The sequence below is a fragment of the Ixodes scapularis genome, unplaced genomic scaffold, assembly GCF_016920785.2.
Source record: "Ixodes scapularis isolate PalLabHiFi unplaced genomic scaffold, ASM1692078v2 PGA_scaffold5__190_contigs__length_132052651, whole genome shotgun sequence".
NCBI classification, from domain to species: domain Eukaryota; kingdom Metazoa; phylum Arthropoda; class Arachnida; order Ixodida; family Ixodidae; genus Ixodes; species Ixodes scapularis.
Window position 1 is genome coordinate 130,718,284 of NW_024609880.1, and position 27,554 is coordinate 130,745,837.

Here is a 27,554-nt window from a genome sequence, read left to right on the forward strand (position 1 = left end):
GATCGCCACCCTGGGAGGGCGGAAGAGAAGGAGACAAGGCACGCAAGCGCTTGGGACGACGAGAGGGCTGTGCGAGTGTAGACATGGCCGACGCGGGTCGCACAGCGGCAAATCTTTGACAAACCTTTATTATCGACCTGAGAGTCTACTGATCTTGAAAAATGGTGCCTATAGATAACTAACCTACTGAATAGACGGGTCCATATCACAAGAGCGAATGACATTTTAGCGAACGGCGACATTTGAGCGAATGGTCGTTTTAGCGAATAACGGGGACGCGCGTTAACCCATCCGTCGCGCTGCGCTTTACGCCGCTTCGCGGCGACAGTCTGCGGCAACTAACTACAAAAATACGAACTCACTTGGCCCACCCGAAAACGCCGCTTCGCGGCGTCCGACTATTCGCTAAAGTGTCATTCGATGAAACGTGGGCGTTCGCTAAAACGTCATTCGATCAAGTGAGTGCCTCCCACTGATCTCTATTGTCATAGAGATCAGTGGTGCCTCCCGTCTGCAACAGTGGCTGTTTTAAACAAGTATTCTAAAGCAAAAGCCTAAAACAAACGGCATTTTGCACGCGCGCGGTGCGAGCGTAGAGTTTTTGTTGGCGCACATAAAAAATCCGCGAAACCCTAGTAATAATACACTTCGCTATATAAAAAAAAAAAAAAAATAATCTGGCGGATGCTTTTGTGTGGTCAAATGTACGCTTGACATAAATGACCTATTCATTACACGCGCGTATGACATAGGTGAACTATTCATTACACGCGCGTGCACGCACACGCACCACCACACACTAGACTATGTTCACCCCTAAGCTGAGACTGCAGTGGAAGCTACGTCCTTGTTAAACTAGTCATACGCGTCTCCTTCGCCACGTGTTCACGCTCCACGTGCGGAGAGCCGGGTCAGGTGATAAGTGGGAGGCGGCTGATTTGTCCGGCGGGCACGTAGCTTCCAACCGTAGTTGTAACAAAAACATATGACTGTAGGACCACTAGGTCCCTCTATGGAGGGGATTCTGAAATATGTACACATTCTAATATACTTCAGGAAGCCATAACGGGCCCAAGTTCACATTCATCTTATTCATCACCGGTGCGTCTTCGCTTTCCTTGGATGGTTTCGAAACACTTCAAAGGCTTCAAACACCAATGACAGACTTGCAGGACTTGCCGCCTCGCAATGCATTTATTGAAAGTAATGCCGACTAGATGGCGCGCGTCTCCACCCAATTCAACAGAAAAGTGTATGTGTATCTCCACACAGCATAACAAACGCGATTGTGCGATTCCGTTCCATCCGTTCCGTTGTTGCCGTGTTGCCGCCGTTGCCGTTCGTGCTATCTTGTGCGGACGGAGAGATCATTCGATCTACCGCCTAAACGTGGGGCGTGTTCGGGTGCTGTGCGGGGGTTGCCGTGGTCGCAAAAGAACGACGATGTCGATCCCTGGGTCCGAGCTGCTGGCGCTCTTGCTGCTCTTGGCCAGCGGACTGTGCCCCGCGTACCGGACGGGCTTCGACGCGGACGCTTGCGAGTCTCTGTGCCCGGTGCCGGGCTGTCCCACCAACACCAGCGCCAAAGATGCCGGGCCCAAACTGTCCGATCGCGGGTTCCCGCTCTCCGGGAGCTTCCAGTTTTCCCCAAAGATGCGGAGGACCACTCCCTTCAGAGGTAGGCCTCTTCCAACGCTGTCGGAACGAAGCTCGAGTCGGAGGCTCCGAGTTCCTCCCACTTAAAAAAGAAACTCCGAGGGGAGGGGTGACCCTACGTGACCCTACACAACGCGATCAACACCGAGACGCTCTTTTAATCTTTTTCGCTTCTTCTGTTTTCGTGAGTCTCTTTCTACTCTCGTCTCTGTCAGTCTGACTCAGCATCCGGGATTCTAACGCGCTTCCGAGTGTGGTAAGGTTTCGGATTGGAACCGAATTGCGCTCGATTGCGGATTAACCGTATTATTCGTTATTCGAGCATTTAAATTAAGCGATGCACCGAACTTGCTCTCATCAAGGGTACATACCTGCTGCTACCGAAATTTTCGTGTTTCGCTTTTTTTTCGTTCTTTAGTGGTGCGTCGCAGTTTAGAGCGCGTTTGCGGGCGTGAACACCGATCAAAACGGCGTGATTACCAGGAACTAGTGGATTAGTGTTGGTCTTCCATGTTATTTTACTCGAGTTAATCTTCCGGATGTTTCCTATTTATTTTTATTCCCCGTGTTTGACTCTTTTTTTGATTGTAGACAGCCGATGTTAGCGTATTGCGAACGCGAAGGCAACGCGCACAAGGATACGAAGGCGGAAAAACCGGCGCGCTTGCATCCCTCCGAGGCGCCGACTTTGAACAGACGAGTCTGTTGAACCCTCTTCAAACCGTCCCCCCGCTTTATCTGAACGGCTAGATAGGCGCACACGCACTTGAGATAAAGAGATTTTATTTATTTCTTCTTATTCTCATAAATAAATTTTAAAAAAAAGAAAAAGAATGTTTTTTTTTTATTTTTACTTTTTTATTGATTTATTTATTTTCAAGAGGTAAAAAACGTTTGCAAGTTAACCGGTGAGTGAGATCCACATCATCTGGTACGGCCTACTTACTTATCCAAGGGAGTGAGTGGTAGACATGAGCGTTTGTCGTTGCTTTATTTTGGGTCCAAGAGATCTACTTAGCTTCGTTATCACGTGTTAGGTCCGGAGTCTCATGCCTTCCGCCGTCGTTCCAGCACAGGAAATCTGGGTCACGTCGTGCCTGCACATGTGTCGCACACTACAGTAAGCCAAGATGGTTTTGCGCAGATGATTTCACAGCTGTCCTTTTACTGCACAACGGCGGAGAAATAGATTGAGTGAGAGAGACAGAGAGAGAAAAAAGGGGGGATGTTCCCTTTCTGAATGTTCCTTCGCGTGTCAATGCCGGACATCGCAAACGGACGACCAGATTTAAATTCACTGCGTAGATGCACATATTCCACGACCTTACAAGTTAATCTTTTGTTCTCCATTGTGGGATAGCTTGAACAATTACTTTTTTCTCTCTCTAGTGTTGGCAAAATCAGCGCTCGGTTGCTCGGGGGTGTTTCCGGTGAGCTGTGGGCGTTGTCGTTGTTGAAAAATCCTTAATTTATCTCGGCCATGACTCTCTTCACTTGGATAGGGATGAAAACAAACTAACCGCTTGAGACGATGCCCTCTCCTGGGTGCAACTAGGTTCACATTTCAGCACTGATCTCTCGATATAAAAAGGGTTAGTCACCAGTATTCAAACCTTTTTCTCCCCCTTGTCATACAGCCAATGATAGAGTCGATGAAGCGAGAGCCATTGTTATATGTTGTACGGGAAAACACGTTGAAAGGCTCCACTGATGACTGCCTCTTTTTGTAAACAATATGACAAGCCAGCGGGTCGCCGACGGGTACCGGGCGCAGGTTTCAACCTGGAGGGACTGCTTCTGCGTAGACTGCACAGCTGCTTGCACTCTATACTCCGCGACAACTTTTCTTGGCAATGCAGTGGAAGGTACAGGCCCGCGTCCCCTTTCCCATTTTGAGTGTGCGCAGGCTCTCCTCCTCTCCCCGGAAATGAGGAGAGGAGGAGAGCCTGCGTACACTCAAAATGGGAGAGGGGACGCGGGCCTCTACCTTCCACTCCATTGCCAAGAAAAGTTGTCGCGGAGTATGGACTATAGTCGTATGAACTGGTAGCGACAGTCCACCAGCTCGATTGCCACTCGGCTCGGAGCACTCTCGCCTAGGTCCGGGTCCACGCGTGGAAATTTCTGCTCTGTGCTCGCCGAGGAAGCAAAGCTGTACCAGCAGCGAATCTGCCTTGACATCACGACAGAAGGCGATCGAAATCACGCATAGATTTATTCTCGTACATTTTTAATACCGCAAGCCGTGTTCTTTCTTTTTTTGCTGAAATGAAAATTGTAAATTGTTGCGCTCAGATTAAAAAAAAAAAATTGTTTCACAAGCGAATTTGTAGGGTGTTAAATATAATTTACCGTATATGAAATACAAAAAAAAAAAAAGCAGGGCATGTGTATGTTGATGTGTCTAGAAAAAAGAGTGTTAAGAATCAAACTTGAAATAATGTAACGAGATGACTGTATTGTAAGTAATAATTCCTATTAAAGAACCCCTAAAAAGAAAAAAAAGTGTTTTTCTTAGCAGTTTGAAAGGGATACGCGAAAAAAAAAAATTTACACAAAAACTTTTTTTTTTTTTTTTTTTTTTTTTTTTTTTTGTGCGTGGAGGAGAGGTGGATCGGCTTTGCCTTCACGACCGAGATGGTCATTCCGGAATGACCCGTGACGTCATGGACTCTGCTCGCAGAATTTCAAATAAAATAAATCTCGCCGTCAATACTGCTCTAAAAAAAAAAAACAAAAAAAAACGCGTAAAATTTATTTTTTGACCCGCATGTCCCAACCAAACAGTTTGATTAAAAAAAATAAACATTTTTTAGCGGCTTTTTAAATGATTAGGTACGAAATGACGAGGCACGGCAAAACAGATCACAGCAAGAATCAGGTAAACAACGTTGTCGCATAAGGAACCAAATGCTGTTCGTATTATTGTCTACATAAGCAATTACGGTTTGATAGATTTTGTCTTATTTGCGAGGCAGTGCACGTACGAGTTGCATGCTTAATTTGTAAATAGTCAAACCACAGAGGACAACAGTCAACCAGTCGTTCTGAAAGAAAATGGTTGTTTTTCGCTCTTTGTGTTTCTTGTAGTGCCAGATTAAGCTATCATGTTCTTAACATGCTTACTCTAATAAGTCGCTTGTGTGGACTTGAAAGTTAACTGCTACTCGGAAAATTGGCAAAATTCAACGGAATTGAATCTGGATAAAGATCGTGCCGATCTATCTAACGTCGGCACACAGCAGCAAGCTTTCGTGAGATTGCTGGCACTTGGGTCGTGATTTAACGTTGTCAGTTTCATCTATATAACCTCCGTAGAAAACAAGATATGCCTTCGAGGTGCCCGTCTGCCCTAACCGGCGGCATTTACCCGTCTGCAGTGTATAAACAAAATCCGTATTCTGAAATGGGATATACGTCTTTCCGAAGCCGCAGCCAGACTTTACTTCGTCGTATTTAATTTAGCGTTTATTTTTGGCTGCAAGAGCCACTTGGGAAGGACGCTTCCATTCCACCGGAAGTCACTTAGGGCTCGCCGTTTTATAGAAACCGCGCTTCGTTGAACCCCTTTTTCGTAGGAACGCAGTTTACATTTTGCGAAGTAGACCGATGGTTTCATCAAATTAGTTTTTCCCTTTCAGCCAACCATCGCTCGATGGTCGCTCTGGTTTGTTGATACCAGCGGCCGAGTTCCTGTTCGCTATGTGCGGGCGACGTTCGCCGAAGCGCACTTTCCTAAACGCGGAACTTTCAAGGGGAAATGCGTTAATTTGCAAAAACTTCTCTTTGAAATAGGGTTAGATGAAACCAAGCTCATGTGCTCCAACTTGTTTTATGCGATGGCTGTAAAATCTTAACCGAAAGTAGCCGAATTTAGGTGCTCCATTTGAGGGTCAAATTTCCGCGAGCCGTCCTAGCGAGGGAAACGGTTCGTGCTGAACGAACGAGACGTACGAATGGCGTCGCGCTTGTGGGACTTCTGAGATGGCGTCGGTGACTTCACAATGACTTCGCCAGACGGGTCAGGCGCCTGGAAACAAATTGATTCAGGCTAGACGTTCGATACTCGCACCTGTGCCGTTGCCGTGTTGGCTTCGGCTTCGCGAATTGTGATGCTCAGATTCGGCACGTCGTCTCACAAAGAATGGCGTCCCTGTTTTGTCCGAAAATGGAAGGAAACAGTCGGGAGATGCCGTTGTTTTGGACGATGATGAGTTGAACTGTATCCTAGTAAACTTTAAGGCTGCAAAGAACTACAGCTTAAAAGCACGGGGATCATTTAGGCAAACTGAAGATGTGGTTTAGATGTAACTCAAAATCATGTTTGAACACTTGAAAAAAGATAGAAATGTAAGAGAGGACTAGAACACCACCGAGCGCTCCGACAACGTCGCACTCCTCCGCAATTTCAAATTAACTTTCCTTTTTTTTTTTTTCTTGGCGGGATTGATTCTGCAGGGAAATATTGATTGTGTATCGACACCCTATTCGATCGCCTCGCTGGGGGAAAAATATTTCTCTGTTAAAGGTCTTTTAATGCGGTTCATAAAAACGCCACTCCTTGCGAGAAAAAGAAAATTGGGAGGCATTACTTTTGTACTGCCCTACGCAGATGTGCATGGGGAATCATAAGCGTGCAAAGCCGCGAGCTTGAAGAGTAGAGGCCTCTTCGTTGCCGGCTTTTCACTTCTGGGCGGAAATCGGCTTTCCCAATCATCGACTGGGCATGGTAACGGCCGGCGGGCGTTGTGAGCGTGCGCCGCGACCAACAGGCGTCAACACGGCGGCGTCGGCCGAAGCTCGCACGTCGTGCCGAGCGGAAATTGGCTCCGCTGACGTCACCCCCGTTGTTTGTTTACCTGCAAAGGGGGGCGCTTTAAACGGGGCCAGCGGCCTCGGGGGTGGTGGTCGGCGTCCTGGCATCGATTCCTCGTTACCGACTCCGTCTCTACCACCATTGGAGCTTGGCAACCTGCGAAAGCTACGGTCCCTTGGCGAACCGATCGGAGCGAGGCACGTGACAGCGTCGCAGCATCCCCGGTCTCAATCTGGCTGTGCATCGTCCCGGCGTGCGGATCACTTCTGCGTGGTACACACTAAATACACCGGGCTGCGCACCGTTTCGGCCATAGCCTCCTCTACACTGACAAAGCCTGGCAGATTGCCACGAGAAGCGGCCGCCGGAATGGAAAAGGTGGAGCGGCAGACAACGGAGGAGAGGAGAGCCACGTGACTGGCGCTCCGCTGCGGCGAGACGCCGAAACACACTTCTCCCGAGCGAACAAGGGTGTTTCGGGTCCTCGCCGCTGCAAAAGCTGTGCGCTGACGTCCAGGTTTTCCGAGAAATGGCTCTTCGATGTTCTGTGCTACCAGATCCTCGCGCTCCAAATCGGCGACCGGGCACTCTATAGGGCTCCGCCAGGCTTTGTGAGTATCGAGGAGGCTATGGTTTCAGCTTAGAAGAGGCCAGCGGACGTTACTTCCGTACGGGACTCCCACCCGAAGGGCACGTAACACTCACGCGTCTTAGGCGACTCGTCCTCGGCGGCCTATCGTTAGCTAAAACGGAGTATAGCGCGGGCTCAATTTCTCCCATGTGGCGGAAACATGAGACGACCCTCGCAACAAGGCATGTCGTTGTGCTAGTTGGTGGTACATACTGTTTGGTGGGAACAGCGCAAAAACGTAGGACCAGTCATCAGCGCCCTGTCTGTGCGTTTCTTTGTGCTGGTCCTACGTTTTTCGCGCTGTTCTCACCAAACAGACGACCCTGGAGGCAGAATAACATTCTAAACGCACCCATAGCGAACGGCCTTTGCGCTAGCTACCGTGCTATTCGTCACCCGCGGAATGGCTACTGTATTCTCAGAAACGTCCACTGCTCGTCGATAGCACAGCGCACGCAATCGCGTTTCCTTTTGCAGTACGTCGGATCTTCTCGTCGCACCCAGAAACTCGAGTCTCCGGCCTCTTTAACCGCAGGAATCCCACCGCTTCCGCCGCCGCCCATATCCCGTTTCATGCTTCGCCGCACGACGCTGTCAGAGCTGTAGACCTCCTGCATTGCCGAGGGGGGCGCTGCGAAAAGGGACTTGTTAGGACTCGTTTTGGGTAGTACAAACTTGAGCGTCTCAAACCGTCACACACGTAGAAGCGTGTCTGCGCTGGTGTGGAACGTGAGAGCACGAGAAAAGTGCAAAGAAACAACAAAAATTACGGGAGGACGCTTAAGCTTCACCTTTAAAGGTGCCATGAAACTACCGGGTGAAACAAGGAGACGGTAGGCTCTTTAAATCGACCGGAAAATTCGGTTTCTTAACCTATCGCGCTACGACTTTGTGCAGCGTCGCCCACAGATGGTGCATTTTTTTTGTAAAATTTGCAAAGAGCGAACTTACCTGAGGAAAAAGTAAAGAAAGAAAAAGGCTTAGCTCCTATGGAAACGCAGCGACGCCACCGGTCTGCAATCAACACGGCGCCGTTTTGCACGGTAGACAAGAGATGGCGCAACGAACGCCGCCAACGAATGAGCATACGGCGCCGAGAGCCAGCGTTTTTAGCAGACGATCTTTTCGAATCAAAAGCGGCGCGCGTTCCGCAAACGGCGACAGTTGCAGAAACAAAAACAGGCACGGTAACAACAAGCAACTGCGGTTCCTTGTCTGCTAAAAACGCCGGTTCTCGGCGTCGTCTGCTCGTTCGTTGGCGGCAGTTGGCGTCGCGACCGCTTGCGCCATCTCTTGTCTCCCGTGCGAAACGGCGCCGTGTTGATTGCAGACCGGTGGCGTCGCTGCGTTTCCATAGGAGCTAAGCCTTTTTCTTTCTTTACTTTTTCCTCAGGTAAGTTCGCTCTTTGCAAATTTTACAAATAAAATGCACCATCTGCGGGCAACGCTGCACAAAGTCGTAGCGCGATAGGTTAAGAAACCGAATTTTCCGGTCGATTTAAAGAGCCTACCGTCTCCTTGTTTCACCCGGTATATCGGGTTGGAATGTTCCTGGCATTGCAGAGGTGCACTGGTCCTAGTCTGGCCCAAGTAGACTCGCACGGGCCGCCACTGATTCACAAGGTCTTCTTCGTCCCAGTGACGACGTGAGCATAAAAGGGAACAATTCCTTTCAGTCTTGCCTTCGCAAAACTTAACGACGTAACTGTGGGATCGAAACCGCCCGCCTGACGACAGTCGAACGCCGCTCGTTGATTATACGCGAGAACTGCACTCCACTTCGACTCGTAACAATCAATGTCTCGGCGGACACTCGGGTAGTGGCTCGTGTCCAACCACTGCCGTGATGAGGGTAGCCGAACTCTAGCAATGCCTGGAGCTCAGCACGCGCTCTCTACTTTGCCAACCCCAGCGCGTGTGTATGATTAACGCTGACGGCATAGGATAGGCACGAGGCCACGTAGCCGCCTGTTCTCGCTCCGAGTTGAGGGGATGAACGATGCTCGTATTTCTCGGATTTGTTTGCCGACTGCCATTGCTTAGAAAGAAAAAGTAAGGCAGGTTTTTTTTTCGTTATTAACGTTAGGGAGTAATTCGGAGTAGTCTTTAGCGAAAGTAGAAAAATCTTTTCATGGCTTCTTAAAGACTGGAGCGCGAAAGCTACAACTAAACTCCCGCTCGTTCCCCAGCCGGGAAGTGTTAGCGTGTGCGGGTCGCAATTGAAGGGTCGTGGGTTGGATCCCAGTCCGCCTAAAATTCTTCGAATGTTTTCTTTAAAACAAATGAATTACTTATCGATCAATCGGGAGTTTCCCGTCCCACCGACGCCGACGCCGGCATTTCTGCGACACGAGCGCCTTAAAGCTGTCGCTTTAAAAATTCGAACGCCGTCGAAGCACAGGTCAAAGCTAAGACGCGAAGTGCGCAGGCCAAGAGACGCCGTTTTACATTTGCCAAAGTAAAAAAAAAAAAAAAAAAAAAAAAAAAAAATAATAATAATAATAATAATCTCGGACGCCAGATGTTTTGACGTCACCAGCCAGAGATAAGGGACGGGTACCCTAGCGGTGGTGACATGAATGCGGCACTTTAGATTGCCATGCGCACTGATCTCTATAGTGCCTACTACAACAGAGATCAGTGGCCGTGCGGCGTTGAATCCACGACCTACTGTAATCCTGTCCTGCCGACAGACGAGAGCGGCAGCGCGCGGTGTTTAGTACACACAGAAACCGCAGCGTTTCGTAACGCTATGAGTGCATGGCGCCACTTAAAGGTCTTTCTGCTTCCTAAGGTATCCGCACGTCAATTTGAGGCGCGCAAGTCGCGGCTGCGTTATCAGGTCCTGACCTGTACGCGGAATAGCTCTCCTACCGCGATTTCGACACTGCGCTTGTGAAATATTTTGCCACTAGGGGCGCCAGCTGCCGTCATAGTTATTGCCGCGCGCCAATTGCAGATGAGGCGTGGGTCGAACACGCGCGTACTAATTACAGTAAAGTTGACATTTGGGCTAGTTGGTAATCTAACATATGGAGGTATTTAGCGCACAAGGTAGAGTGAAGGAGAGGACAGAAAAGAGCGCTACTCACTACTACGTTTACTGATAAGAAGGGAAGAGAAAGAAAACACGCAAATAATCCGCCGCGTACTCGTGCATCTGCCTCTCCTTCTTCTCTGTCCTCTCCTCCTTCTCTCTACCTTGTGCGCTAAATACCTCAGTATGCGTACTCATTAGACAGCTTCAATATGAATGTGCGACGGAGAACAGCCGGTTTCGTGGTTAGCATTATTTATTGTACTACAGCACTTTGGTGCTGTAGTACAATCTCGTTCTACCTCCTGGCACCACCCCTTCGCCCCCTAATCAGCTAGAGAGAGGCGATTAGACCAACATTGAAAAACGTTTATTGCCCCGCTACGAGCGAAAACGGTTTGTCCCGCCGCTTGCGCCGCTCTGCGGCGAAGGGGACCCCTGCGGAAGGGAAGGAAGCGCGGTACTCAGCTAGTGGCAGGGGTGGCAGGCCGCAGGGAAGGCAGGCTGTGAGCGGCGTGTGGGTCGGAGAAAAACTAGGGTGCCTTAGAAAAACCTTTACCGCGCGCCCACAACGGAGAAACCAGGCACTCCACCGGCTTCAGCTGGTCTTATAGGGGGCCCTTCTGTCGGCAGGTCAGGATTACAGTTGGTCGGGGTTGAATCTAGCCGATTTCGGACGTTCAGGGGTGTTTTTTCGTTGTTCAGCACCCGGCAGATGGAAGAAAGCTGAGCGAACGTGCCGTAAGTAGCGCGAGACCCCATCGGGTGAGCTACCCAAAATGGGGGCGCCTCAGTTTGTTCCAGGCTTCAGCGCGGGAGGCTTATGCGACGAGAACCCGAGGCAGAAGAGGAGACGTGAGAAAGCCGAGCTCCGGTTGGAGGAAGGATTGGTGGGTGCATGCAAAGCCGCCTTTGCCTCGCTCCTCAAACGCCTTCGATTTCCGAGCGCCGGCGTCTGGCGTTTGGCCTTCGCGTTCGAACCTGTTAAAAACGTTGTACGCACACGCGCGCGCGCGTGCGTGCGTGCGTGCACACACACACACGCGCGCGTGTGTTTGTGTGTGTGCGTGTGTGCGCACCTGTGTCTGTATGTGTGTCTCTCTTTCTGCCTGTCGGCGATCAAAAAGAGAAACAAAGGTCCATTATGGCGGTGGGCTCTGAGGCCCGTCTGTCGCTGCAGCGAACGGCTGCGTAGCGCAGAACGCGGGCGTTTCGTTGGCCGGAGAGCAGGAGCTCGATACCTGCGACCACTCAGTATCCGTGTGCTCTGCGCTACGCCTTGTTTGCTACGCTCGACGTCGGACTATAACCGAGCCCTGAGTAGAGACAGCTAGCTTTGCGTCTATCATTCCTGACAGAGCTCGACGTTCGGACGTCCTTCGGTTTCTCGTCGTATACGCGTGTCTTCATATAGCGTCTCTTTTGCGACAGAGCGCGTGCAAGTCAGACGCTGAGTCGCTGAATCCAGACATATGCTCGCTCCAGCAGGTTTGACAGCTGCTTACACTCCGTTCGCCCTTAAAGACCGACAACCAGTTCGCGCTTTCCACTTTTCCCCCGCTTCCTCCTCTCCCCCTTCTACCCTGTTTACCGTTGCCTGTTTCCTTCTCCCCCAGGGTGAGGAGGATCTTCTGCCTTGCAGAATCTCGGGTCTAGTCGTCGGCCTTTAAGCCGACACTAGAAGCTCCGCCTTCAGCGCAAGCTCGCTGGCTTCCGCGATGCTTGGTTGCGCGTGCCTGCGCCTTCACGCTTGTCACTTGTGTTTGCGAGGGCAAAAAGCTCCCTTCGAGGGCGGAGCTTCTAGTCTCAGCTTAAGGGTGAACGCAGCATAGTATGAAACAGAATAAGACCAAGTAGAGGTGGAAAATATTTATTTATTGATTTAGAAATACTGAGGATTAGCTGATTTTACCTATCTTTTATTTTAATAAAAATAATGTATTCGAGTTGAAGAAGTGGCGAGCTTGACGTTGCGCTTTGCCCTAAGTACGGGCATTTTGTCCGGTCTCGTTTGAAAGTGTACAAAAGCTGCGAGTCCTACTTGGTCGTGTCTTTAATCGACAGAAGCCGCCCGCAGCGTCGACTCATTAGAGCAGCTACATCCTAAACAAGATCTAACGCGTAAACAGTCAGTCAACACAATACGCACGTAAATAAATAAAGCAAATATAGCGAATGTCCGCATTTAAACGAACAATGGAGGAAAACCCGTCAGTGAAAGTTATAATTACCATCCTTCGAGAAAATATTTAGCATTGCGTTATTCGGGTAACTTTGTTGAACTCGTTTACGTGGGAGCCAAGCTCGGCTACACGTAGGAAGACCCGGGGTCGGCGCACGCTTCATTTTCAGGCGACTGCCGGTTTATTTATACGAACGAAAGTGTGCCACATTTCGTCAGATCGATATTGGACTCCTGAGAAAGTTCACGGCACGAGGTAATCTGAGTACTGCTGGAGAAAGCGCGGGCCCCGACGGCGTCTGGCCGGCGCGCCCTCCGCCATCAGGGGTGGAGTTCCTCGGGCGAAACGGCGGCAGTCGTCAAAGGCTGCTCTTATCAGCCTGCAAGGGGTCGCTGACCCGCAATGCCAGCCCGCCGTGACGTCACTCCCCCACTGCAAGCGGCGAACGACGACCCGAGCCGTGTTTTGAAGCTCTAGAATCGGTAGAAACCGTCTGCTCGGGCATTTCGCTTCCTGCAGGCCCAAGCTGGCAGCTGGCCGTGGCTACGAACTCGAGATCAAACTATTATAAGTGTTCCAACTATAGGGGAGCGTAAGCGGATTAAAATATGAAACATAAACGGAACCTGTAGTGAGCCCGCCCGCGGCACTGCGCGAAGGTGGGCTGCCCCACATCGATGGTGTTTTTGCGGCGAAGCGCCCCTGTCAGACCCGCGCGACGCCCTGTCTCGTCTCGCGTTCCGCGGAAGCCTCACCGCAGTCACGACGCACCGTGGTCCGAAAGCGCTTACCAGGATAATGAAGTGTGGTCGTCTGCCATAAAGAAATAATGACGCGAGTCGGTAAGCAGCCGTACACGTATGCCTATAGCTAAGCACAAAGCTCGAGGGATTGCAGGGGCCCTAAACTCGTCAAACACAAAGTTGGAGCCGAAAGTTTGCAGAGCGCGCTGATTGGACGTTGGCAAAAAAAGCGCGAAGTCATCGTCGTGATAGACCAATCGGTGCGCTCCGTCAACTTCGGCCCCAACTTTGTGTTTCACGAGTTTAGGGGCCCAGATGTGAACAAGGAATTAGCGAAGTCAGATTGAGGACTAAGATAAGGGGAACATTTTTAAGTTGTAGTTAGCGATGTTTTATTGCTGTTGTGCCTCTTGTGTTTGTCTTTATGTTAGCCAATAGGAATAAAATCACTCGTCGTATTTTTGTTTCTCCTATATCGTTTAGTTTGATACATTTCGGGACTCGGGAATGTCCTCCTTATTTTTCTGGCCATCACGCTCGACAAAGAGTTCAAAGTGATATACATGCTTTTTCACACACAAGCTGAAGATGCTTTACTCGTGTCGTCTCCGTACGAAGCTTCGAACATTTTAATGCCGTAGTAATAGAATGACTAAATAACCATGTAGGATTCAGCTTTTCTTTTTTGCACGCCTTGATTTTGGGCTTTGCTGTGCGCCCTTGCTTCTTGTCGCGTGTCGTATATGGTGCGCCACATCATAAACGTGCTCCTTCAAAAAGCAAAACAAAAACGGGTAAATAAAAAAGAAAAGAAAAACAGGACAGGAGTGAAGCGTGCCTTATTGCGCAGCGTTGAGCGAGTTCCCGTATGTTCTATGTATTTCCCTTTAATTTTTTATTGCGTTAAACGTTTTCTTCTATTTCTTTTTTTTAATTTATCACTTAGATTTTTTCGAAGAAATGGAACCGAGTTCTTCGCTAGCCTGACTCCAATGTTTGGGCCTTGACGTCATGGACTGCCCCCACTCTTCGAGAGCCCAACAAATAGTTTTTGGAACCGTCTGAGCGGGTGACACATCGTTGGGGGGAGCGCGAGTTTTGCCGGGTTTCCCGGGGTAATCCGAGTGTGCGACCCTCGCCGAAGCCGAGTGTTCTCCCTCGGCGGCTCCCGTGCTCACTTCGCGATGGACCGCGGAGGAAGCTACGAGCCACCCCAGCCAGTTACGCGCTACGTAACGCCGCACTTAACGCGTCCAATCGAATGACAGTCCGCAGGCACTGGCCGAGGCGTCCTCGTACGACGCTCCTTCCCACTGGCCACCCAGAAACCGTCTGCAGAGATGTGCTCGAGGCCGGCGTGAGGCACATGGGCTTCGAACGCGATCGAGTCCTATCCGAAGATGGGATGTGCTCCTGCAGCGACAGCGTGTTTCACGTGCGCTGTACGAGCGGTGTAACTTGGCATTAGTGTCACGTGACATTCGGGAAGGACGCGCGGGAGTCAGGCGACACGTCCACCGCGTTGGGTGGGCCGGGGCTGGCGTCCGCCGTGGTCCACCGTGAGGGGAAGCGGAGCTCGGTGCTCGAGCCCGTCTCGTGGCGGTTTGTCTGGGCCTCTCGGAGCGGACGCCCCGGTGGCCGCCGCCGCGCGTGCGCACTTGGCTCCGGATCCCTTCGGGGAACGCGCCGGAGGGTTTTCCCGACCGCGCGTGTCCTCCCGGCTCCTGCGGCGCCCATCAGCATAAAACAACATTTCGATCTGGAACCACATCCCGACGAACCCCGCTGGGCGACTGGCCCAAGAGGAGGGCGCCGCCAATGGAATCGAGCACGCTGGCTGTCCCTCGGGGCGTTCCTTTTTTCCCTTTTTTTTTTTTTTAGGAAGAAACCTTGTTCTGTTTTGTTTGGGACGAAGAGGGACCAACGGAGCTCTCCCGATGAACGCTTTCGAGAGCGACAGCCTTGTTTCTTCTTTCGTTTTGTTGTTTCTGTCGTACAAGTCCTCATTTGGCTGTAGACCAGTTGAACAAATCCCGAAAGGCTCCGCGCGAAGTGAATTACGGGAGCGTCCTGTATCCTCCCCTCGCTCCATCTAGGTCGGGACGCCGAAGAGAGCGAGAGAGAGGAAGGGTAGCGCGACTGCCCGGCTCTCCTCTCCCGCTGGATTGCCTCCCGTGCCTCTGAGGTCGCCCCTGTTGCCTACCACAGCCGCTTCTGTACAGTCGGTTCCCATAATCACCTTGGGCGCCATGTAGGGAGCTTGAAAGTACGACGAATCGTCTTTATCGCATCGATGAATGCGCACCTAGCTAACACGGTACCAGGGAAAGCGGTGGGCGAAAAACGGAATCGACTGTCGCTGAAATTACATACGCTCCAACATTCCCCGTGTCTCGCGTATAAATGCCGCGCAGTCGAGCTTAGCCCTTGCCTTGGCGCCGCTCACCTATCGGGGCTACCGCGTGGTCCGAAAGGCTCGAGGAACTCGTCGGTCGGCGGCACGGCCAAAGCGCGCGTCGCATCTTTTTTACCATCTATGGCGCACCGCGGTACGCGCGAGGTTCCAGAGCCCCCTCGTTAAGGCTGCTTTTTCTTTCCTTCGTTTGTTTGTTCGTAGGCACGGGATGAAGAAGCGCGGTTTTGCGGGGCGTCCATTTGAGGGTCGGCTTTGCGGGAACGCGTAGCGAGCGCGGGGCCCGCTGGCGCAATCGCGGGACCACGCCCTCCCCGACGGCAACGCAAGAACTGCGCGGGGGAACGCGAAGAACAAAGCTGGCCATTAATTCTCCCTGCTGCCGGCGACGGACCGGTAGCGCTCTCGCTCGCGCAGTCGTCCTCCCGGCCGCGGAGACGACTCGAGTTCCCGAAAGAACCCCGCAGTATGTTTCGCGTGTTTTCCAGCCGGGAGCGAATGAATAATTTATGGGCCGGGAGGAGGGAGTTGCGGCCGGGCCGCCTCGATTGAACAGAGCGTCTACCTTAAAGCGAGCGTTTGCAATTTCACGGCGGACTCCTCCCGCGCCTATTGATTGCAAGTGCGCGTGCGTTGTCGGGTGGCGAGGAGGAAAGGCTGAGACGCTTGCGGACGACCGACGCTTTGGTCACTTGGCAGCTCGTACCCCGTAGATTAATTGATACCACTAAGGCTGTTTCGAAGTGTCTATAGTACACCCTTAACACCTTTAGAACAGGCGTGCTTAGGACGTCGAAACACCCGTGTGGTGGATGTTGTTCACGACAGCATTGCACCCCGTCCTACGAGAGCCCGTAATGATGTAGAGGTATCGAGCACATTTACATTTGAATGTGAACGACTGTTAACCGCCTGTGACTATAGTGCTTATACGATGAGAGCAACGCGGCACACAAACCACGTGACCCCGGGGGATGGAGCAGTTGGCAACTCCGACATATAGGCTAACCCTGACTCGGGACAATCGAAGCCCCCTCACCGCTTGCACCGTTGGCCTCCAAACGGGACGGGACCCGGTTGTATTATTTTGCAGTCCATTTGCGTCTCCCTGATTGGGCGATTGGGGGCGCGGCAAGCGATGCGACGTGACTCCGGGCCGGAATCGGGGCCCCTTTGTTCTGCGCGTTTTGTTCCTTCATTCGGGGGCTTCGCTCCGGTAATGGGCGGGAGGGACTTTGTGGGTTCGGTTGATTTCGGGCCGAAGGGAGGCGGAACTCGAGTGGATGTGGACGTCTCGCTACGCCGACTCTTCTTTCTCGGAAGCCCGCCACCTGGCTGTGGGGGGAGGGACTATCTGGTACGGTGTCGAAATGGCCTCAAAGATTACGTCGTGGAAAGGGGACTTAGGCTTCTCGGTACGTCACGCCTTTCCGCGAACGTAATCATACAGTTGCGCGTGCATTCTGCGTATGTTTTGTGCTCTTTTTCTTTTTTGACGAACATATCCTTTGTGGCTTAACTCTTTTCGCGTGATTTCTTTTTTAATGCCTACGTAAAATAGCTGGCAGTCAGTGCGCCCTCCCATATAAACTGTGAGGTAGTCACGTGGGATCGCAACTAGGCAGGTAGACAGAGCGCAACACCGTTAGCGCTTACAAACGGTCGCCGGGTTTTTCTGTCTCGCTCTTGGGTTTTCAAGGTTGTCGTCAAAACAACCGCAGGGTTGTGACAGGTCCGCATTCGGGGCGCCAACTTGAGTTGCAAAGTTTTATGCTTTCCGATACGGTAACGGAGCAAAAACCTGAAAGCGCCAGTGCCGCGTTCGCGGTAAATCCGTCGCGCAGGGCTGTCGGGTGGACAGTTCTCATCGGGCACTCGTGTGTTTCGTAGGCTTGGACTCTGTTCTTTCAATTAAAAATAAGAGGACAATTTCGTTTTCTACAACGGCAGTCTTACTATTTTTTTATCCCCTTCTAGCCTGATTGTTTCGGGTCTTCCCTGATGCCGGGGTACTTTCCATCACAGCCTGCACTCTAAACAAAAATCCGTTTTTGATTGGTTTTTCGAGGCCCCAAGAACTCTTTCAGTTCGTGAAGAACGGCTTCGCCTCAAGCACTATCGCCCCCTGGCGCGCTAGAAAGGCAACTGGGCGATGACGAACTCATTCGCACAAAAAAGAGCTTAGAAGAACCCTTTTAGAGGGCGCCGCCTGAAAGAACTTTTTAGGGTGCAAAATATGGACAAGAGAAAGAACTCCTAAAAGTTTTTTTACAACCAGATACTTTTATTTTTTAGAGTGCGCGAGACATCGGAGTTATGCTGGGCTTCTAATTTTCTTTCTGGAAACCATACTCGTACTTACCTTAAAAAATGTAGGGGAAAAAAAAAGTCCGGCGTCTCGCGGAACGTTACGAACTTTCCCCTTCATGTGTTGAATGCGGATACAGAATACATGTGGGTGCATCTTAGATCCCATTTATGGTATTTTCTCACGACACGTTTCAGACACCACAAACATTGTTTTTTCTTAAAAGGTTAAAACAGCGCAAAAGACAACGGACAGGGTAAAGAAGGACACAGACAGAGCGCTTCGACGACCAATTCTGGGAAGAATTACTTGGCGCAGGGCGTGAATAATGTGCGAAACTTTCTTTTTTCTTGATGTGAAAAGGAGTCTATAGACTCCTGCGGCTCACACGTATACGCTGCCGGCGTTGATCCTCGTGAATAAGAGAGCAGTGTCGTCAGCGCCACTCGGTTCCTGCGTCTTGCTCCGGACATTGCACGGAGTTCCCCGCCACGTTCTCCTTTCTGTCTTTTTTTTTTCTTTCTTTTTCTGCATATTGTGAAAGACGTCTATTGTTTTTCTTTTATTTTTTACGGCGGTAGGCTAGTCGGTTAGTTTTTTTTTTTCCTGAACAAGATTAAGAACAAGATTATTTTCCTGAACTAGACCTACATATCTATACTAACATGAAAGCGGAAGGAAACAATACAGTCCGTTTGACGTAGTATTGCCAGGCTAGTTCCTTATTTTTTTTTTTAATCCGTTAGCGTTGCTTCGGTGCATGCAGCCATTTTTGGTCTGGGCGGTCGTGGTTTGGACTGGACTGGTTCCGTGAGTCCGCCGGGCGGTGCACACTTCTCGCCGTGGTCATTCGCTCCGTTTATTCGCTAGTTACGTTCCCCTTTCCCTCTTACGAGAGGGAAAGACTCTTCTGGCGCCTCCAGTGACGCGCCGCGGGAGAGGGAGGAAGCTGCGGGGGCCGCATCCGAAACCGCCGACCCCCGGGAGAACAACCGGGCTCTCCGAACCCAACAGTATGCGGACCGCTACAAGGTTGGGATTCCCACCCTTCCCTTGGTCGGAACCCCTGCACTAAAGGCTAAGGCATTTCGTCGAGAATCAGTGTGACGACAGCAGCAATTTCGGCATCATTTTTTTTTCTAAAATTTTATTAGTATAATAGTATCAGACTTCCCTGAAATCGGTAATAAAAATCTAGATATATTTTTGTTCTGGTAAAAGGCAGAGTAAACGGATTTTATGGGAAATCTTTCCAATTTTCAATTGTTATAATGGGCGAAAGCTCGCACTTCTGCCGTCACGCAATTAATTCACATCACAGCGTAAGTTGTATCACACTTTTTGTTACTTCCGTAGACTGATTCGCGCTTCTGGCGGGCCTTCATATTGTCAATGATAATGTAGTGATTGCGCAGGCGAGCTGGTGGATTTTAACCGTTTTGTTCTTAGCCCGAGACTGAAACTTTCCTCTTTTCCTGCCTCAGTCTCGGGCTAAGAACAAAATGGCTTCATATTGTGTTTTGTATTCTTTTTTTTAGCCCTGCCAGTTTCTTTTTTTTTTTTTTCATTTGATTTTACAGGAAGTCCGAGGACACCTAAGCACTTCGTATGAGTTGTGAATGCGAAAACAGGAATGTCGTTCTTCCGCTCCCTTAGTTTTTTCTCCGACGTAGTGGTGTGGACGGGCATGTTAGCACAAAACTCGGCGGCTGAAGCGTGCAGCAGGATGCTACAAACACCAAAACATCACTCATACAACGATATCTCAAACAAATAACCGTATTTTCTAAAAAAAAAAAAAAAAAGAGAAAAAAAAGAGGCACATTTGACAGATATGTTTACGTCTTGTTCATCCGAGAAGGAGAGGGAACGGCCTGGCGTCTTCTCCGCCTCGCCGCCTTGAGGGAGCGAAGCGAAGAGAGGAGGAAACGAGATATCTTGAAGTCACGCTCCTCGTCGGCCTTGTTCAATCTCGACCTTTTTTACCCAAAAATACGGCCTTCGATTCGAGATATCGCCTTCCGAGTAGTGTTGTAGGGATTGTAGCGTCCCGCCTACAGCTCCTGCATTGTTTTCTGAAATCCAAATTTCGGTCCACCATCCCTTTAAAAGGATGGCAAGGTAGCGGCCGACGGCCGAGCGCGCGCTCTCGTGAAGTGGCCGCGCCGCGCTGAGCTCGGCCGTGCAGCCTCTCCGGCGTTTGCCCGAGCGGGCTGTGCGGCCAGACCCGCACCACACTGGCGGCCGGGCGGTTGCGTGCGCTGCGCCGCCATGGGGAGGGCTTCTCTGATGCGTCCCTTGGAATTACGCCTTGCGAGAGCCAATGGGAGCCTCGTGCCTTGGTGACGCGTGCCAGCCAATGGGAATGTATTCATCAGATCGCGGCTTCACTTTGCTCCATTGGGACAGGGGAGTTTAGGTGTCGTTTGACGCGGCTTCAAAGCTGATGACGTCGATGGGACAGTAAATACTTTCACATTAAAATACGATAGACCATGGTGTGCGTAGCCGTACGTGAAGTTCGGGTAGGAATTTCCTAACGCGTATTCGGGAAGGCTTGTGGAGTAAGGACGTCACACTGTCCTGATTATGGGGGGGAGACAAAGAAAAAGGGGTTGGTTGCAAAGCTCAGGTAAGCACACCTCAGCGGTTCGTGCGTTAGCCTTTAGCCGGCTCTTTAAGATTTGCTTACGCTTTTCGGGTAAGCAAATCTGGGAGCCGGCTAAGGACTAGTACGTGCATCATTGAGACGTGTTTACCGAAAAGCCTCCCCAGTAAACCAGGTGATGTGTCGTCTGTGAAAACTCTCCAGTCAGAGTGCCTGAGTTGACCTTGACTTACCTCACAAGCTTTACCCAATACGCTTCTCTGTTGCAAGTTCCCGCAAATCCGGAATTTGGTGGAAATGTTGAGGGATTCCTCACCGAACATGAGATCTTATATTTAGAGCTTAGTTAAATTCCGGATTTGTGAAAGATAGCGGATTTCGTATTCCCGATAAACCCACATTTGGGACTGTCAAAATGTACCCCTTCTTTTCATCCGGGGTGTCGGTCGGCCGCAGCGGTGGTATCAGCCGACAACGTCGTTCCGTTTGTTTAAAAGGGGCGCGCCTCCGTGATCGCCGTGCGCGTCTACCGGGCGGCCGAGCGTGCCCGCGTCAGCCGACGTGCCCTCCGGGGATGGCTCGGGGCGCCGAGCATGGCTGCGGCTAATTGAGACGAACGGTTTCGCCCGCTGCCGGCGACGGGCGCTTAGCGGGACGCCGCCGGGCACCCAGTGCAGCGCCGCGGACGCTGGCCTTTTTCTTTTCCCCTCCGGGGCCCGTATCTCGCGGGTTATTTTCGGTGGTAACGAACGCACGAACGCTTTTCTTTTGCTTTCTCTCGCCTTCGAACATGCCTTCCCCGCGCTCCGACAGACAAACAACGCAATCGAACATGCCTTCCCCGCCTTCTCGCGGCCGTACCTTTGTTCTATACTTCGTCTCGCATTAATGCGGAATGAGCGAAAGGGCAACGAGCGTGAACTGGCAGCTTTGACAGTGCACCCGGACTGACAAACAGTACTGGCACACTGAAAGCGCCATAGTAGAAGTGGTTACAACGTAAATTTAACGAAACACTAGTCCAGTGGTTCTCAACCATCGAAGTTTCGCGGGCCCTTGTGGATCTGCGGAGATGATGGAGGACCCCGTTTGTGGTTAAGGGAGGGGAAAGGTATAGGTTAGATATAATAATAATTTCAAATGTGGATATAGGTAAGGACTAGTGTGAAGTAGACCTCTCTTATTGATATACAGAGAAGAAAACTAGCCCGAAAACAGAAACATTTTTTCTCGACCTGAGAAAATACAAGTTTTATTGCCGGGTTGACCGACAAGGCAGGGCTTCGCGGACCCCTAGAATGCCTTCGCGGACGCCAAAGGGTCCGCGGGCCCCCATTTGAGAACCACTGCACTAGTCAAACCAAACAACATTCCATGAAAAATTCAAGTTTTTCCAACTCTCAAAAAATAAGAGCCCCAGGGAACGGGACAACAAAGGCGAGACAAACAAAACAAACCAAGCGCCGAATGTTCTATTCTAACTCTCTGCCGAAACTTGACACGGTCTCGCGATCGTGTGCCGTGTCATGTGTTTCGCACTGCACAGATCGAATTTCCGAAAGCTGTCGATCCGTTTCGCTGTGGACGAGCGTCGTACTGGCCTTAACGTTGAAGGCCTCAACTTCTATCGTTCCCCACCCCTGCTTGTACGAGTATTTTTCTTCGGAGGACGACTTTTGCGCGCGGGCATTTCTCCTCGGGGCGGTACTGGACTGGCGAAATGTTTCGGCGGAGACACTATTCGCAGCTCCAACGCCTTGTAGATGGCGGGGCGGTAGTTCCAAGAGGGCGGAAGAGACGGGGGTCTATTTTGAGCGTGACTGCTCGCTGACGCTGGTCAGTGTGCTTAAATTAACCTATTTGGCTACAAATCCGAAACGGTCAGGGCAGGTAACGGAGATGTTGACGACCGTTAAGAAAACGAGCATGTTGCTCTTTAGAAGTCGCGGAAACATCGCGGAGCTTGTGAGGTTTTGTGGAAAGCGAAGGTGTTTCGGGCGCCAGTCCCATCATTGCGCGTTCCAAAGAAAATATTTGTGTGGGTGGTGAAAACAGTGCGGTGGTTGCGCTGTTCTTGGCCACCAGTGCTCCGAAACGTGAGCCGCGCATGGTGACCGTCGAGCTTCGGTAGAGCAGCGTTTCCAGTGTTGACGTCTCTGCTTCAGAGGCTGCCACCTCACTGCACACCGTCGCCCTTTTTGTGCATTGCAACGCGTGAGCAACCCGAGCCATGGCCGCATGATTACTAACGGGCAGTTTTAGCACAACGTATAGTCGGAAGCTGCCTTACGGTTAGGCATAGCGACAAGAAGTTATTCTTCCACATTTGAAGCATGGTTTTCAGTGCTGGCCATAGAGTAGCTTGCGGCAACGCACTGCGAGAACTGCATAAAAGGGAGTTTTTGTAGACCGTTTTCCCACCTCCGCTACGCTCTCCGGAACGAAAACTCCACTACAGCGCATGCGCGGTGCTAGCCTCGCTTGCAGAGTCCCGGATCTTGTAGCGGGTTGCCTAGAACGTTGCTTGACAGCGGAAACGATCCACGAAAACTCCCTAATAACGCTATCAGCGTGTTCGGTTTTTTTTTTTTTTTTTGTTTTTTTTTCTTACAGCGGAGCTGTTAAGGGCTTGGTTCCTCAGGATCGTGTCCGCCGGATTAGAAATGATTGCACCGAAGTCTGGACAGCTACCGCTATCTGTGAGCGACGGCGGCAACGCCCATTGATGGTGGTAACCTCTCTACGGAGGAAGAAGAGCGGGAGCGGAACGAGCGGCTGTTGCACACGTTACTGCCCAAAAGTAACGAAACACCATTACTTGTTACTTGGCCTTAAAAGTCTCGTTGTTAGTAAGCCGTTACGTACATGTCTGCATTTCGATAGTGTGTTAGTAGCGAAAAGCTGAGTATGCCTACGACAGGACCGGAGCGGATGAATTGCGTCTGTTCTATTGCATCTCTCGGATAGCCCCACTGTGGATGACAATCACGTCCGCTTCCGTGGTCACGTTGGATGCGTCCGCCGCATCCAGCATATCCAGACTCCCGTTACCGGCGTCGCCGTATCTCCCGCGAAGGCGTCGAAGAGGACACGCGCCTCGTCGGAACGGGGCTCGTCAACCTCCCGAGGAGAGGGCTGCTACTGATCAATTTGCCCCGGAGCACGGGACTGGCGTCGACGCACGTGCCTGCTTCCTGGAGCACAAAGGGCCCGCGGGGACGACGGGGCCCCTTTCCACCGGAGGCGCGCACGTCAAATTACCGAGGCTTTGACGGATTGAGTTGATTCGGGCCGGGCGTCGGGAGGCATACGAATAATCTTCCGGCGGCGGCGCGTCGTGACGGGAGAGCGAATTGCTTCTGACGCCCGCACGCGGGATCAAAGAAGCTGGCGGAGTCGGGGTGGTGCGGGATTTCGCTGGGCCAGTCGACGTTCTCGGGTGTTCGGGTCCCGAGGACGTCGCGGCTCGAGAAGCCGGCTCGAACAATAACCCCTAGAAGACAAGGCCTGCGCATCGAGTTGTCGGGATCCCCGACCCAAGCGGACAACATGCCGAAGCTCAAAGGAAGACAGTCGCGTACGGCCTTGCCGCCTACCAGCGTCGCTCTCCTTGTGAGTCTCAGCGAGACGCGCTGGTGAAAATACTGACGCAAGCTATAGGAGCTGATGCGTGCATCCTCTACTACGTGGTATTGACCCGAGGCGCCCACCTGTTTTGAGGGGAACCCCACGCGGGGAGAGACAAGCCGCTCTCTTTGACGGAAGCCCCGCGGGGAGGACTTGTCCCTGTGAAGGTGTGTCGTGCGGCGAAGCGGCTGAGCGAGCTCGACTCCCTACATGCCGGCCGATTCTCTCGCTTGCACACGCCTCCCGGCCAAGGAAAGGGTGGTTCCGACGTGGCTGGAACACGGTTGTTGCTTGTTCTCAATACGTGCTGTTTTACGGAAACCGAAACACGCAAATAATCTTCCTGCAAAAAAAAAAACAAAAAAAAAAACATATTTTAGAATTAAAGCGGGGTTTGCAGGCAAGGCAACCCTTTTCTATGTGTTTTTGTCTATAGCTTTTATTCTCTTCAGAAGTAACTCAACAAGTTCGTCGAGAGAGCGAGAGAAAGAACATAGAAAGAGTGCGTTCCTTTTCTTTTTCCCCTCGATTTTGCGTTTCTTGCCTCCTAGAAGGCGCAGCTAGGCTACGGAACGGTGAGAACAGGCGCGCGAGACGGAATGCTACGATGAAAGGGAGAGGTATTACGGTATGGGAACACTTCGGCCAAGCATGGACAGGTGCCGAGACTGGAAACCTACCGCAGGTTGTGACGAGACTACAAACCCTCGCACGCTCTTCAGACTAGCCGATTCACAGCCAGGCGTCGAGCAGAAACTGCCTGAGCTACGTGGACGTTTTGGTGGCACCAACTTGTATGCATCGATTTTAGTATGCATCTAGTAGGCAACTAGTATGCATCGATTCAACGAGATAGCATTTGCGGAGTAATGCTCTCTCGTCCTCTGTATTAATTTCTGAGTTATCGCAAGTCGGGATTCCTCCACTTTCTTCTTAGTGCGATAAACGCGAAAAACAATTTGTACGAAGAACGATACACGCGTATGTTTTTGTAGTAAGAGCCCCAAAATTAGTACTACAGGAACAAGTGTCTTTTGAAGCGAGGTGGGCGCATCATGTTCTTCGCCATTTGTTTTGGGTATGCCTCGAGTTCTCAAACTTGGTTCCTAGAGTATTCTTAGGGGTTCCCCGAGAAATGGCCGTTCCTCCGCTTGGCCGTCCCTGCCTCGAAATGAACTTTTTTAAGCGTTATTTTCGTCGGAGACCTGAGCCATCTATTGGTGCATATAAATAGGCAAAACGCTTACTAGTATGTGCAATACTGTTCATAAGGTTTGTAAGCTTATGCACTGTTTTAGTGCCAATACTGGCAGGGTTCCCTCCGACATTAGTCAAGGGAGACAGGTGTTCCCCGAGAAAGTTACAACCAATGGAACAGGCTGGGGTTGCCATGAAGTCTGTCTCAAGCTAATACTTCATTCAAACTTCCAAGCCTCTGCTCCCCATCGGTTTAGTTCGGGCCACACAGTATACCGTTTGCTCGCGTTGAGGTAAGGCTGGTTCACACTAAAGTCACTGAATCCTTGGAAACTAGCACCATTGCCTTTCTTGCCTGCTAGCCGGACACAGATACCAATGTACATACTACCACAACCTCGCAAGGCGATTGGCTGGTCGATCTCTGTTGCCATGGCAATCGCCATTTCGGTCCCTTCGAATCTTCAAAAGGGTCGCTCTAAGTCAGTCGCGCCAAAACCGCTATGAAGGGTCATCGTACTGAGATTGTTCCTGGCCGGGATAGCCGTTTTTGGTACTGTAATCAATCAACTTATCAGTGGGGGGACCAGACGTCCCGTTTTGGCCGGGGCAGTCCCGTTTTAGAGGGTCATTTCTGCCGTCCCGTGATTTTGTCCCAATGAAGCGATCATGTCCCCTTTTCGTGGGAACGTGCATGTTAAGAGGACGGAAATCGAAAAGATCACAATTACTTGTTACTGGCTTCATTTTATTGAAACGTATTATAAATACGTTTCTGATTAAATTTCTGATTACATCTGAAAATACGTTTTGTTCGCATAGAAGTATAAGGGAGACGTTTTCTGTGTGACTGAATTTAGCATGCTGCCGTCGACATTACCTCCTCGTTGTTTAAAACAGAGGAAGAAAACCAGTTGTGTTTTCTATAAAAAAAAAAAAAAAACTGGGAAAATGTGTTTTTACGTTGAACTACGGTCACCCTAGTTATCTGTCATGCCTATCTCCACGGATCTCTTACAGTTGTATTGTTCTTGCGTATTTCAAGACCGGAAAATTGTTTCTACAGAAATCATGGGACGAACGCGCGGAGCTACACGCCAAGTTCCTAAACAACGGACGCGCACACAAAAAGAAGGCCCAGGCACGGAAGTGCGCCAAGGAAGCTGACCAGCAGCCCGAATCTGGACACCTGGCGAAAAAGTCTGCGAGAAATCTGGCGGCCGTGTTTGGCCAACGCCGCACTTGACCTCGGCGCCGGCCAATCATAGTCGCTAGATTTTTCACCGACTTTCTCGCCAAGTGTCCAGATTAAGGCCCCAGAACTCACTAGCTCGAGCACTACGCCTCTTTCGACGAAAAGACCGGCATCGACAAGATGTGGCGGACTTTTTCGGCCATGTCCGGTCGTGCCAGGGCAAGGGACGTGACGGCCAATGCGGTCCTGGGACTGCGGTGCACTCAGGAAGAGTTTGAGGAGCTTGCGGCCAAGGCGTTCTTCCCACGACCACCCGCAGAAAAGCAAACACCACAAGACACCTACGCTCAAACTCCAACAGCGCAAGGTAGCAGCGACGTGCCAGACTCGCCGTTGACGATGGCAGAACTCTTGGGAGTCCTTGCGTCAGTAAATGCGCGCAGCGCACCCGGCAAAGACGGCATCACGGGACCCATGCCGAAGAACGCACCTGAGTACATCAAGACGCAACTGTTGGACTACATCAACCAAGTGTGCCAGGAGGGCCAGCTTCCGACCTGGTGGAAACACCCCCCTAAGCTTTCCAAGGTCAACTTTTTTTTTAAATAAACGCATTGATATACACCAGCCAAAAATTTAGATTTTGGTGACGTAGCGAAAACTGGGTCAACAAAATAGATCTGGGCAATATTCCGACCGTAACGTCAAATCTCCCCCCCCTTTCGTCACACTGCTCATGCAAAAGACACGGTGTTCGTTGTAGACGTCAAAATTATCTGCGGCCTCAATCTTGTTCGAAGCAATCCTCGTACATGCTTCCGACATGCCTGCAGACAGTTTTGTATGACCAATGAGACCGTGACATACCGGGACAGTGTCTGCGCAGACAGTCTCGTGTGTGACGTTTGAGGCAAAGACGCGCGCCTGAACGCGGAGCACACGCTTCCCACGTGAGTGACCCCTAACGATCTGGATGGCTTTGCTGACCTTGAGTTTGCCTTGGATAGCGAAAAGTGAAAAGGGGGGCCCGGGAGCGTGCCTCGCATGGGGAAGCAGGAACGGGACGACGTTTCCACAAATCTGTTGGCGCGCCCTGTGCGATGAGTTCCAATTTGCCGCTCGACAGCGCGCAACGCAGAA

At 51.1% G+C, this 27,554-nt stretch overlaps 1 protein-coding gene across 1 annotated transcript in view; it reads left to right on the plus strand.

The window, feature by feature from the left end:
* The first annotated feature begins 1,286 nt into the window (after positions 1-1,286).
* The window catches only part of LOC8030764, a 50,344-nt gene continuing 24,076 nt past the window's right edge, over positions 1,287-27,554 (plus strand). Inside the window, exon 1 of the mRNA XM_002402720.4 lies at positions 1,287-1,678. Coding sequence (XP_002402764.3) covers positions 1,444-1,678 — 235 coding nt within the window. The 5' untranslated portion in view covers positions 1,287-1,443. The remainder of the gene's footprint in view (positions 1,679-27,554) is intronic.